The sequence below is a fragment of the Rhipicephalus microplus genome, chromosome 9 (genome assembly GCF_043290135.1).
Source record: "Rhipicephalus microplus isolate Deutch F79 chromosome 9, USDA_Rmic, whole genome shotgun sequence".
NCBI classification, from domain to species: Eukaryota; Metazoa; Arthropoda; class Arachnida; order Ixodida; family Ixodidae; genus Rhipicephalus; species Rhipicephalus microplus.
In genome coordinates this window covers 78,262,428-78,276,536 of record NC_134708.1, presented here as the reverse complement: position 1 = coordinate 78,276,536, position 14,109 = coordinate 78,262,428, and the positions used below count along the sequence as shown (strand labels likewise).

General features: G+C 45.9%; 1 protein-coding gene across 1 annotated transcript; it reads right to left on the bottom strand.

The window, feature by feature from the left end:
- Positions 1 to 432: 432 nt before the first annotated feature.
- Positions 433 to 12,536, bottom strand: LOC142771375 (uncharacterized). The gene is made up of 3 exons (XM_075872852.1): positions 12,393 to 12,536; positions 9,336 to 9,553; positions 433 to 628 (listed from the first exon to the last, which is right to left on the bottom strand). Exons 1-3 carry the CDS (start codon positions 12,520 to 12,522, stop codon positions 434 to 436), a joined length of 543 nt encoding a protein of 180 aa, XP_075728967.1. The 5' UTR covers positions 12,523 to 12,536; the 3' UTR covers position 433.
- Between the last annotated feature and the right edge of the window lie 1,573 nt (positions 12,537 to 14,109).

Genomic DNA, 14,109 nt, shown 5'->3' with positions numbered 1-14,109 from the left:
ACATTTCCGCCTCCATCGGAAATGCAGCCGCCGCAGCCGGGATTTGAACCCCATTATTTAAATACAAGTCGTAAAAGCACACATCTACTATAGCAGCTACAACCTTCATAGTGCACATCTTTTTTTTTCTTTTTCCGAACATTTGTTCTTTGTTCGTACGTTGCGCAAATCATAGTGTTTTGCTGGAGCCCGTGATGATGTCGTATTTATTTCCAAGAGTACAAAATATTTGCAGAAATACTCACATTCTTTTAATGTGGTCCCGAAGGTTCTGGTCTAGTTTTCGACTCATATATACTCCAAACATAAAAGTGTACATATTTTCAGCACCGAAGTAGAATTGGCCATGATTACCGGCGATGCAATATCTGGACGCCTGCAATTAGAGGAAAAAAAAGGGCATCTTACAGTACCTCTCATGACGGTGTTTCAGCTAAAATGAATGCCGAGTGGCTAGAGATAGGATGCATGCCGATGGTTGGACGACCATATTTGCGTGTATCGTGACAGCTTTCTCCTGGACGATCTCGTCAGCCATGTACTTCTCGAGCTCAAGCAGGCCGTACATGTCGGTGTCGTGACGTCGTATCATGCTCCACACTTTCTGCTCAGCCGGCACTGTAGATGTCTGCGTTTTCCAACAGAAGTGTCAAGTCGTAAACACGCAAACGTTGGCAAACAAAACTTGGAATTTCACACAAAGAGAAGAAACAAGACTACATAAATTGCCATCTTCTGTCCCTTACAACCGTCACATGAATCTCGGCTCAGCCGGGAGCTGCCGCAATTCAAACCAAAGAAAATTTGGTTAAGGACCCCATGCACAAAGAAAAGTTTATTGAACCAGCACAGGAAATTACTAAATATGCTTATCACCTAAAACTTTCAATAGTGCACCAGTGTAACACACCCAAATGATTTAAGCAATTTTATTCGCGTTGCGCCATACGAAATATCTATGCAACAGCATCTTGACAAGAGCACCGTACTTCTGAAAGACATAAGGGAAAAAAAGATCGAGTGTAGCATGAAGACTCGGGTAGCCTCTGGTATTTTTCTGAACTCATTAAGGCACTTCTAGAAATTTCAGTCCTTCCCCACCTCACCATATATATATATATATATATATATATATATATATATATATATATATATATATATATATATATATATATATATATATATATATATATATAATATCTCTTGCACCAAGGCCTTGAGAGGCATCTGGGTCGCTCCTTTCCAACTCGTCAACTAGGTACCCGACCACAATTTTCATGAATACAATAAAAGGCTAGGAAAGTTGCACGTTGCGATCATCGACGAGTTTTTGCCTGTAACAGGAGCCCTTTAATCATGTATTTTACGACCAGGAATATGAAGTGTGAAAACATGCTTTTTCTTCCTTTGCGACACTGGTGTAGCTTCCATTCCAAAGGTCCGCCATGCAAAGCGCCCTAAACCCTTAGTAGCAAGGCACTGGAATAGTTTATGCTTGGTTCTCTGAGATTGCTCCCAATTTGAGCACCTGTTACGTGGTATCTCGCGCAACCGTGGCGGTCGTCAACGCGTCGGTAAGACGCTTCATCTCGCCAGCTAGCCAAACGGGTGAACTTTGGGTACTCTGTTTGGTTCCATGTCTTCCACCAGCTTGGGTTCGTTTTCATTCTGTCTTTGTCCTCTAGTGTCTCTTCATCAGAAAGGGGCTTATACCTGTTGGTGCTAGCTCATTATTTACTTTTTCTGCCATTTTTATTAAAGAGAGCTAAAAGCAACAAACGGTCTCCTAAAACTCAAATGGTCTCTCCGCGTATGTTCCCTGTATCTCTCTGTAGTAAGCGTAGTATTTAGAATAGTTGCGTTGTAAAGAGAAAAACTTTAGTATTTCTGGCAAATTTCGTGGCTCAAATCGCACCAAGAAGCAAACGGCGAGACCATTTCTCATGGCAGCTTCCTCGGCCTTGTTAAGTTTGGCCCGGCAATTCGTATGGGCAGGCGCCATTGTGCGTAAGCCGGTCTACTGGGGAGCCTCTCAATCCCTTCGGCGCCCAGTCTGCCAGACGCTGTCAAAGATTTCGGCAATTACCCAGACCATGTGGCAAGCAAAGGCGAGTTCCCGACTTTCAACTACGGACCCTTTCGTCGTCTCTTTGAGCAGCAGCGCTGACTGACGGCCTCGGCGACTCATCTGGCGATAGGGAAGCTGTTGTGACCGGCGCCAAAGCTGACAGGGGAGCGGCGCTCTTTTAATCCTCAATCACGTAGCCGACCGGCGGGCTGCCTATGCTCGCCAGGCATTGTCCCTGCTAGCCCGAGGGTGAGACATCGTGTTGCCACGACGCCATTAACCGTTCGAGAGAGGACAACAAAGACAACATCTTCCTTGGAAGAGACCGTGGCGGCCGCCGCAAATCGCTCCGCTAATAAACGAACAAATCGGTGGACCCGTTGATGTATGCTGTCAGGAGCTTGGTACCTCTCGACTAGCGGCACACACACGACGAGGAAGAGCCCCGCTGGAGCCACCTTGCAGTGCAGTGATCACGACTCAATATTAGACGTTCACGTGGACCGTGCATGCTCGTCCCCCTCACCGGTTGTGTGTGTGTGATTAGTGTTCCACTCAAAGAGGAGGAGCCCGACAGGGCTTAAAACGACGCCGCAGAGTGCTGGACGTCGCTCTGAACTATGTAACGTTCAACCACCACGCTCGTGGTTTGAGAAACCCCTAACCTTTCTTTGCTGTATATATGTGTAAATAGTGCCATAAACCAGTGTTTTTCGTATCCTCTTCTTGTCAGCGTTCGTTTCCTCGACCCAGTTACACCACGCTACCACAAGAGACCGGAGATCCCCATTCGCAACAGCCTGCTGAATCCTCCAGAGTTGCTTTTCCAGGCCGCAACTGAGCAGTGCAGTACGACAACACGCCCGAAGGTATACATTCGAAGCCGTGACCCCAGAATTGGAGATTCAGGCTGCAGATACCCGTTTAATATGGTCAAGAGTGGCCCTGGTGGTACAGTACTGCTGTAGATTAGAGCTACAGACATCGGGATATATGTACTGCATGATGACGGACTTCGTGTATGGGCATGTTTGTATCTGCCACCATTGAACAGTGTGGGTGCCATAAACATGTGAAGTGGGGTGCTCCTCTCATTTTGGCATTCGATGGTGTTTAGATGTCACAGAATTTTGTGAGCCGATCATCCCATTCCCATATTACCACAGAAAAGTCCGCTGGGGTGGCTGCTTCGCCTAAGGCGACTGGAAACGTGAGACCTCGAGCCACATTGTGCGTGAATTCATTTGGGCTGTCGTCCGGTTAATGGGTTTGTGGGCACGAAACCAAAAAAAAAATTGTGCAAGCATTTGTTCACCTCGTAAATTTTGCAAGTATGAAGTATCTGTAATACGTCAGGGCAGATTCTGCCATTGGCGTAGTCTCGGACTGCCGTTCGCAAGTTGATGACTTATGAGGTGTTCGTCTACACAAAGTACTTTTTTTTTGCTGGGTACTGCGCATCTCAGAACACCTAGTAGTTGTGTTTGCTGTCAGCGTTCCAGTGAAGATTCTAACAACCGGAAGACCTAGACGACCATGTTCTGTGAGCAGCTTGAGGCAATTATAGTCTTCACTCTAGCTGGTTTGCGTTGTCATATTATTGCTCCAGTGACTATGCAGTGACGTTGCACGAAACTGCATAGCACCAACACAACTTGTGTGATGCAGTGACCACACAAGTACGCGTACGTCTGCATCATCTGCTCTTGCAGCAAGCGACAGCGTGTACTATACGAAATGCTATTTATCACGTGCATTCTCGTACACGATACTTTCGGCACGACCTCCAAAGGTTTTACGGGCCTTTTTAGTACCCTTGTCGCTTAGCACGAAAGATTTGCTGGCACAGCTGTGCCAAATGGTACAGCATACTAATTGCTTCGTTTCAATGCATCGACGGGGAAGATCAATTTTCGTTCCGAGACATGAAAAGTAAAGATAAGTAAAGATTCCCACGTATGAACCTGATTGATATGTGGGGTTTAACGTCCCAAAACCACTATATGATTATGAGAGACGCCGTAGTGGAGGGCTCCGAAAATTTAGACCACCTGGGGTTCTTTAACGTGCACCCAAATCTGAGCACACGGGCCTACAACATTTCCGCCTCCATCGGAAATGCAGCCGCCGCAATCGGGATTCGAACCCGCGCCCTGCGGGTCAGCAGCCGAGTACCTTAGCCACTAGACCACCGCGGTGGAGCCAAGTATGAACCTGTATGACCAACAATAATAACTCACGAAAGAGGCGATCCCTAAAAGAGAATTTCGAAGATCAGAAATTCTGCCACACGACCACACCCCGAGGTGACGAGCTGGAAGTACTGTTTCAGAAAGATAAGTTTACTTGAGCTTTTTAGCCTAAGATACGTGTTAATGAGAAAATGTCCACACTATCAAAATATCTAGGCGATGTCAATGATTGATTGAAGTAGTACAAATGCGCATATAATTCGTTGCGTGCTGTCTTTGAGAGCTGGTCACATATATGATGCGACCTTTGCCGACGTCGACGTTTGTATGACTATTTGTGACTCATTAATAGACTGCAAAAATGAACTTGCTTCACTCATATTCCCGCCAACGGTCAATCTAAGTGCTTTTGATGTGTCATCACTGTCAGTCAGACCTTACAATTCCAAAGTGACGAACACTTTATGGAAAGCTTGCCGAGATTACTCCTAATTGTAGCATGGCTGACTCCTTCCAACGTCACCGGTCATTTCGTTAAAATCACGTGACCTGTTACGCCACCTTTTTTGCCTATATCTACTTCGTTTCAACCACAATAAACGTTGTTCATCACCCGACTGCAGGCCCGCTCACATGGTGGCAGCCGTGCCTAGCTTTCATGAAATGGCCACACCACCAGCGATTTTGCCGTCAACAATCTTGCCGCCGCCAAAGCCGCTGGACACATCGGGCAACACCTGGCTTGCATGGAAATCTTGGAAGAGTGAGTTCACGCTATTTTTCACTGCTACCCAGTTGACAAAACAAGCGAAAAAAGTGCAAGCAGCTACGTTGCTAGTAATTATTGGCGAAGAGGCAAGGAAGGTATACAGCACCGTCACGTTTGAGGCTGAAGAGGACAAAAAAAAGCGTAGACATCTTAATTACCAAGTTTGAAGAGTTCTACAAGCCAGAAACGAACTTGACCTATCGTGAATTTCTATTTGGGTCCAGAAACCAAAGAGAAGGCGAACCTTTCAATGAGTGGCTGACGGAGCTACGAATGTTAGCCACGAATTGTGAATTAGGGGTAATGGAAGACCGGATGCTGCGCAGTCGTATCATTCTGGGTATTCGTAACAAAAACCTGCAGTAGAAACTGATTGCGGGAAACCCTTCGTGTACCAAGACTATCGATATCTGTCGCACGCAAGAGCAAGAGAAACAGCAGTTTCGTGAAATCATTGAAGCCACGGAGACAGCGCAGGACACGGCAGTTAACGCAGTCGCAAAGAACGGGGATGCCTGAGGCAGCTGCGGCTATCGCGCGCACCACGGCAAAACATGCCCCACCACCGGTATAACATGCAATGAGTGCGGAGGATTTAACTACTTTGCCCGAGCATGCAAATCGGCAACGCCTTCGCGAACCATTCCTCACAAGAAGAAAGAAATACGGGAAATATGCGCAGAAGGCAGCGATTTTTTTTTGCAAACATTAACGGTGAGCACGTTCACACAGACCACTGGAGCGCGACGGTGGACATTGAAGGCAAACCAATGACTTGCAAATTGGACATGGGGGCTAATTGTTGCGTCATTTCAAGGAGGGACGTTGCAAAGCTACCGGATTTACCGGAGCAGGCTTGCCGGGTCGCGCTAACAGCAATTTTTGGCCACAAGGCAACCGCCCAAGCAAAAGTACACCTGCGGCTGTCAGCCAATGAGAGGGCGGTCCAGGAAGCATTCTACATCAAAGAGCAAAGTGTACCAGCGACTCTGAGTGGTTCAGCAGCCGAATGCCTTGATTTGTTTTATTTATTTACAGAATACTGCAGGCCCATTTAAGGGCTCCAGCAGGAGGGACAAGATCGTAGCGTTGCACACAGGTGTAAAACAGCAAGAACAATAAAAAGATACATCATATACAAAATATACAAAAATATATATCATAGGTCATGGTTAAGTATGCTCAAGTGCCTCTGCAGAGCCGCTTAACGATTGAGGTAGACAGTTCTAGTTGTTTATGGTTCGAGGAAAGAACGAGTGTTTGAATATGTTTGCTCTGGCGAAATACGGTGTTAATGAATGAGTTTGTCGACACCGGGTTTTTCTGGTCGTAAGCGGTTTCAGACACAAATCACGGTTTACTGACAACGTGTTGTTATTCAAAAGAAAAAGAAATTTATCGGCCGGGTACAGCGCATTGATGTCGATCAACTTTACCAGCCAGCCTAACCTTTTGCAGATGTCTGCACAGGACTGGGTGAGCTCATAAACTACGAGTACGAAATAAAACTCAAGCCTGGCGCCGTGGGTGTCGTCCTACCAGCTCGAAAAAACCCCGTGGCCCTGGAGGACAAGACCAGGGCGGAACATCAGCGTATATGGAGGATCAGGTCGTCATAACAAAGGTAACTGAGCCTACAGAATTGTCCAACCATATGGTTACCGTTGTTAAAGGAGACAAAGTTCGAATTTGCCTGGATCCAACATCGCTTAATCAAGCCACACTCCGTGAAAACTATCCCATGCCAACGTTATGGGATGTCGCTCCTAGGCTTGCCGGAGCAAGATTCTTTTCCACGCTTGATGCAGCGTGAGGATTTGGCAAATTTGGCTTAGTGAGTTGAGCTCCAAACTTTGCACCATGAGCATTCCATATGGTCACAATCGGTTCCTTCGCATGCCGTTCGGAATAGCTTCGGCCCCAAAAATATTCAAAACAGCAATGCAGCGTATTTTGGAAGGCCTGTCCTGTGTGGCGGTTATGATGGATAACGTATTAGTATGGGGCACAACTAGAGAAGAGCACGACTGCAGCTTAAAACTTGTCTTATCCCACTGTCAACAGCACAACCTCCGACTTAACACCAAGAAGAGTGCGTTTTTGCAGCCGGAGGTCCGGTATTTGAGACACATACTCACTACAGAAGGCCTACGCCTTGATCCGGAGAGGGTACAAGACATATGTGGAATACCGGAACCGAAGAATAAGAAAGAACTGCAAGTATTTCTTGGTATGATGTATTTCGTGCAGTGATTCATTCCCAACATGTCAGAGGTAACCGCTCCGCTTCGAACACTGTTGCGTAAGGACATTGCATGGGTTTGGACGAAGGCGCAGCAAAAAAGTTTTGAGACCTTGCGTCAATCCTTGACGAAAGCACCCGTTTTGGCTTTCTTAAAACCTAGAAAGCCTTTCATTCTCTCGGTTGACGCAAGCCAATTAGGAATCGGCGCAGTTCTCATGCAACACGGCCGCCCCATCGTTTTTTCGTCCCGGTCGCTCACAGAGGCTCAACAAAACTATGCACAAATTGAGAAGAAAATGTTGGCGATAGTGCATGGTTGCACGAATTTCCATGACTATGTTTTTGGTCAGGCAGAATGAATTGTAGAGACCGACCACAGACCTTTAGTACCAATACTTAACAAGTCGCTGCATCAGTGTCCCCTCCGCTTGCAACTCAAGAGGCTGACCTTGCAGCGCTATCCGATCAAACTGGTTTAAAAGCCAGACAAAAATCTTTTTCTTGCTGACGCTTTGTCGCGTTTTCCGAGCACAGTGAGGGTGTGCGAGGAAACTGCGTAGTTTCAAGTAAATGTGCTGGAATTCGTTTCAGCCTCGGAACCCCGTCTAAAAAGTATTCCCGCAGCAACCAACAACGATACCGTTCTCTTCAAGCTGCGGCAATATGCGCTGACCAGTTGGCCTGACAAGAAGCACGAGGTTCCAGAAGCCATCCGCCCATACTGGTCTTATCAGGGGGAGATACGCGCACAAGATGGGCTTCTATTTCGCAGCAACATGGTGATCGTACCAAGTTCGATGAAAGCAATAATATTCTCATTTGCGCGTTGCACACCCCGGAGCCGATAAGATGAAGGCGCGGGCACGATGCATGATGCTCTGGCCCTGCCTGGCAAGCGACATAGAGCAATTTTGCCGAAACTGCAAAATGTGCCAAAAGCATGAGCCCCGGAACGCAAAGATGCCGCTTTTGAGCCATGAGGTTCCAAACTTGCCCTGGGAAGCTGTAGGAATGGACCTAATTTTTTACTGGGGCTGACAGTTTGCCATTATTGTCAATTTCTATTCCTTCTTTTCTGAAATAAGGGAATTTCGCCATACCACTGCTAACCAGCTGAAATCTTAGTGCACAGAACTTTTTTCGGTTCATGTATTACCGCTTAAACTGTGCAGCGATAATGGGCCGCAGTTTAACAGCACATAATTCAAAGACATTTTATATGGGCTCGGCATTACCCACGTAAATGTCAAGCCCATATCATCCACGCTCAAATGATATGACAGAGAGAGCCGTGCAAGAAGCAAAAAAACTATTAAATAAATGCTCTCTTAGAACACTTCATTTCCACATGGCTCTGCTTGAATGGCGTAATACACCACGAAATTCTGTATTGAAATCCCCTGTCCAGAGACTGATGGGAAGGCAGACGAGGACCCCGCTGCCCGTACCCTCAAGCCACCTGGTGCCGGAAACTGTGCCCAACCGAGCCGCCAATAACTGTTTCTAGGAAATCCGCCAACGCCAGAGGATATACTATACAATCGCTGCACCAGGCACCTGTCACCTCTATCACCTGGCCAGAGGGTGACTACATGCGATACCCATGAAAAGACCTGGACACCTGTGGTCGTTCTAAGGCCAGCTGAGACACCGCGCTCCGTGGGGGTGAAGACGGAGGAGGGCCAGGAAATTAGACGCACACGCGAGCATCTGCGAGACGCACCTACACATCCCGAAGAGAGACCTCGTGACGGGTCCGAACTACTAGACGACGCCCAGCCCGCACAAGAGCTACGGAGAAGCACAAGGCCACGCCGGGAGCCCTGCTGCTACCCACAACCGGAAAGACCAGTGTATTTATTTGCTTCCCTAAGAAAACGGAGATGTAGCATGCCTGAGTCCCTCCGACGTCGATTTCGTTCAAACCACGTGACGGCCATTTCGTTCAAACCACGTGACCTGTTACGTCACCATTCTTGCCTATATCTACTTCGTTTCAACCACAATAAACGTTGTTCATCACCCGACTGCAGGCCCGCTTACACTAATAACGTAACTTACCTGCAAATAGCGCGTAACTAGCGAGTTTTTGAGCATGTAGACCTTGAGATGGGGCCTTGCAGCGATGTCTGCCAAAGTGTCAATTTTGTCTAGCTCGTTCTTCACCAGGAGGCAGGCGCGCATTTGGCCTGCGAAAGCGTTCATCAGTACCACGATGGCGAGCCACCAGACAGCGCTGACGATGCGCAGAACCGTGCGTTGTGGCGGCATGGCCGATGCTGCAAAGGTGAAATGGACACACGAGTTAGCTTTGAGCCAACACAAAGGTATTTAACGGAATATCGGCGCCGTATTTTCGAGCCTTCTCATAAGAATTGTGGTCTGCGAAGCATTCGAATTTCACAAAAAGTAGCTTTTAACGTTTTGTATCAGTAGAACCTAAATTGTAAGCACGCAACAAAGCACTAGCTTTCTTTTTCATTTTTAACGTTTGTCACTGTATGAAAATTGCCGTCTATGAGCGGCATTTTTATATCAAATATAATAATGCACCTAGGCCTCGAACTGTAGCAGTAGTTATGTAAGTAGCACTAATTACCATATTTAAAAATGTACTGTTTGCCAGGAATCAATAGTTTTTGAGAAAAAAGATTCCTAATTCCAAAAAACATTGTCTTGACAACAGAAAGTAGCGTTGTGGTACACGTGCATTTCTTGTCAACGTGTTAAAGAAAAAGAACGAAAAAGCTCTTTTGAAATCACGATAAATTCGGCAGATCCCACGTTCCATCAGAATCGATGCATGCGGAAGGAAGGTGACTAAGTTGCAATTTTTTTTTACCGAGCCGAACGGTACGAAATGACGCTAACGATATGCACAAATGTTGTACGCATAAACATCTCTTAGATAATTGGCAGGTCCCACGTACAGTGGGAATCCATGATATGCGAAGCACGAATGAGGAAGATTGTTATGCATCTATAGAATAATCACAATGTTACGAGGTGGAGGTAAATGGTGCAGTACTTCACTTCCGTGTCACGATTATTATGTTTGGATGTGTTGCTTACCTTCGTCATCTCTACACGTCACGTCATACCAAATATAGTATATGTGGAGCTAACGAAACCGCAACGAGCACGCTATTAGCGTGGTATGTTGTCATGTTCATACGTGACACGCGTGTCAGGATTCTCATGTTTGCACCAGTCATATACTTCGTCATTCATTGACGTCACGTAACACCAAATTTTTTATATGTGGAGCTAGCAAAACGGCCGCGAGCGCCGTTTACCAATGTAGCGTTGGCGCACGCGCATACTGGGCACAGCGACGATACGTTAGCAGAACGCGAGCACTCTATAGTCTGACGCCAGGCGTGACCGGCGTGACCAGCGTCCGTCGGCGCGGCGCGACTGAAACCAGCGCGAAATGTGACATGTTGCATTTCACGCCGTTGCGTTACCCAGATAACACTGCCTCTCCCTCTTTTCGTAATGGAGGGACGCTGGACGCACTGAAATGTTCACTGCGTTACGTCAAAATATACTGGCGCCCTGATTGTGGCAGGTAGTCATGTTCTCACATGACACTCATCTCATAATTATCATGTTTGCACCAGTCACATCCATTGACGTCACGTAATACCAAATCTGGCATATGTGAAGCTAGCGAAATGGCCGCGAGGGCATCATGAGTGTGGCACGTATTCATGTTGTTACATGACACGCATCTCAAGTTTATCATGTTTGTTCTAGCATCATACCTTCGTATTCCATTCACGTCCCGTAATATCAAATTTGGTATAGGTGAAGCTAGCGAAACGGCTGCCAGCTCATCATGAGCACGGCATGAAGTCATGTTGTTTCATTACACGCATCTAATGATCATCATGTTTGCACCTGTCGCATACCTTCGTCCAGCTTTCACGTACCGTAATACAAAATTTGGTATATATGACGCTAGCGAAACGGCCGTGAGCGCATCATGAGCGTGGCATGTAGTCAAGTTGTTACATGACACCCATGTCATGATTTTCATGTTAGGGTCAGTCGCTTGTGTTTACCATGCAATCATGTCATATTATACCAATTTTACAACAGACAGACAGACAGACAGACAGACAGACAGACAGACAGACAGACAGACAGATAGACAGACAGACAGATAGATAGATAGATAGATAGATACATAGATAGATAGATAGATAGATAGATAGATAGATAGATAGATAGATAGATAGATAGATAGATAGATAAACACTTATTGAAATTAAATCCTTACCAACTTGCCCAAGCATCCAGCCTTTCAGATTAAAGCATGCTTTGAATAAAGAGTGCTCAATTGGAGAAAACGATACCGCCCCGTTTCTCAGTCAGGTCTGTCTTTCCAGGTTTTAGTTTGTCAATTGAAACATTTGAATGGCTCACGAAGGTTATTATTAAGATAACATTTTCTGGAGGGAATATAGAAGGGTTATTACGTACTGTGTTTGGTGCAATAAAACGTTCAGAAGAGCATACCATCAACCTAGCACCTTGGCCATGAAGTGTTCCCACTTGTGTTTATTCTTTATTTATTTATTTATTTATTTATTTTTGGGCAATACAATGACATTGCCCGTGGTCAGGACAAAAGGAGGTGGTTTTCTTCATGACGAAGTCCTGCTCGCGCTAAGCGTAACTGCGGTACTGCTAAATTGGCATTCACAATATACAATAAAAAAATTGCATGAAATATACATATTCACAGAAGCAGCTACCAGCTTGACAACAGAACTCTGCACTAGAAGATGCCTAGAGCAACGAGTAATACTATTTGACACAGTTGACTCCTCTGCGCACAAAAAAAGCAAAGAATAATAAGAAAGTCATTCGAATGCGCTTGCAAATTTATGTAAGAACCCAAAGGAAGACGTAAATTACTTCAAGTAAGAAGCATAAAGAAAAATGGTTCTTCTAAAGATAGTTCACGTGGCTGCACAGACTTGAGCTTTTACTAAAATGAACGTTCAGATTCATATAATATTCTATTACTACACGTCACCCTATTGCACCAGTCAGTTTCTTCACAAACTACATGAGCAGCAGAATCTTTAGCCAGATGGATGTTCTTACCCTCGCAGAACATGTTCTCAAAGAGCATCCAAAAGTGTTTGTTCCAGGAGTCAAATGGAGCCACCGGAAGCTTTCGAATCCTCCGTGAACTCGCATCCAAGAAGAGAAGCACGATGCTGAGCATTACCATGAAGAATAGAAGCAGCATCCACACCTGTGTGTTTAATAAGAAAAAAATGACAAAATATACACATCAGTAGGCTTGCGCAGCATCTGCAGTATCTGGAAACGAAGAATCCACAATATTCTGAGCTGCTGGGCCGTGGAAGCGCCTCAATGACTTCTTTTTAGATGGCTATAGGGACGAGAGACTGTTGAGGAACAGTAGGCTCCTGGATGAAGCGTCTGGGGATATTGTCTGAGTGGCTTTTTCTCGGAGAACTGGATTTCGCCTGCATCATAATTTACGTTTGTTCGTTGCTGATGGTCAGGCCAGACAGTGACGCCATATTGGGCATGAGTGATTGCCTTGTCACGCCTCATTTCTTGCAATATTATTCTCAGCTCTGGGAAAAGCCATGGTGCTCCCGTTCTACGTCCTAAACATTTGAAGTGAATAGTCATCAGTTACTTTAGGGATCAACTTGTTTTTGTTATTGGTATCATCGCAGCTCTCGTGCATCCTCGCTGATCGACAATGTCTTCGATGTACCTGATAAAAAAAACTGAAGCAGGAACATAATTACATGCTTCAGAGAGCTACCTTCGAACAAAGTATTTTAAGCGCGTATCTACCCTCAATCTAGTTAAAGGCGCGGAAACGTAATGAAATTTGAAATACAACCTGGTTGACATTTCATAAGTATACTGTCCGCGCACGTGAAAACGGCCCTCAGCCAGACTGTTCAGACAAAGGTTAATCAAATGCTTTTCTGATCGACATCATAACACCGACCATGTTAGGGCATTTCCCTCAAGATTGCTAAATCAGAAATTGAACAAATCCGCACGATGGAATTCTGCATTCATTAACATGTCGGAGTCATTCCGCCGATTGGTAATTTTTGAGCTTGGTTCCGCGTATATGATGGCAGGTTCCAGCCAGTGTGATCACAGGTGACAAGTAGCGAAACGAGCATCTTCTAATACAGGTGCGCCTGGCAAATATCGGTTGATAAATGTTAAGTTGAATGGCAGGAAAGTTAGCAGTAAGATAAGTATTCGAATCGCTATCCCGGACTCGCAAAGACGCAAGGGAAGGCCGATATTTACCTGACAGACAAAGGGTCAGGGACATATAGGTTGAAGAACACACGGGACGGGAGCGTCACTTCACTAAAGAAAATCGGTTGCTCGTAAAAACTTCAATCGCTTCTTCGTCGTTTTCTGAAGACAATCTCCGGCTTTCTGCATTTTATGACGGAAAGTGACTTCTCTTTCTGTCACGTCATTGCTTAACCTGCGGAATTACGGCCCTGCAAGTTTTTGACAATTATAGCGGCCGAGGGTGTCCAATGTTGCATTCCTGGAGTGCTTTAGTTTGCAACAAAAATCACCTTATATCTACGAAGGGAGTGATGATGAGTGGGCGAAGCGCGGGGATTACTCACCCGCTTTTACCCACGTAGATGAAATGTTTCAAACGTCCATGTACGTACGTTGGCGTTACGTGGTTGAAAGCGGGTCAGTGGTTTCGGTGGGTAGCAGTAGCCGTGTGTAATGATTTCGGTGCTTTGCAGCCGCTTTCCGCACTCTCGCCGTCTAATGGGTCCGCTCG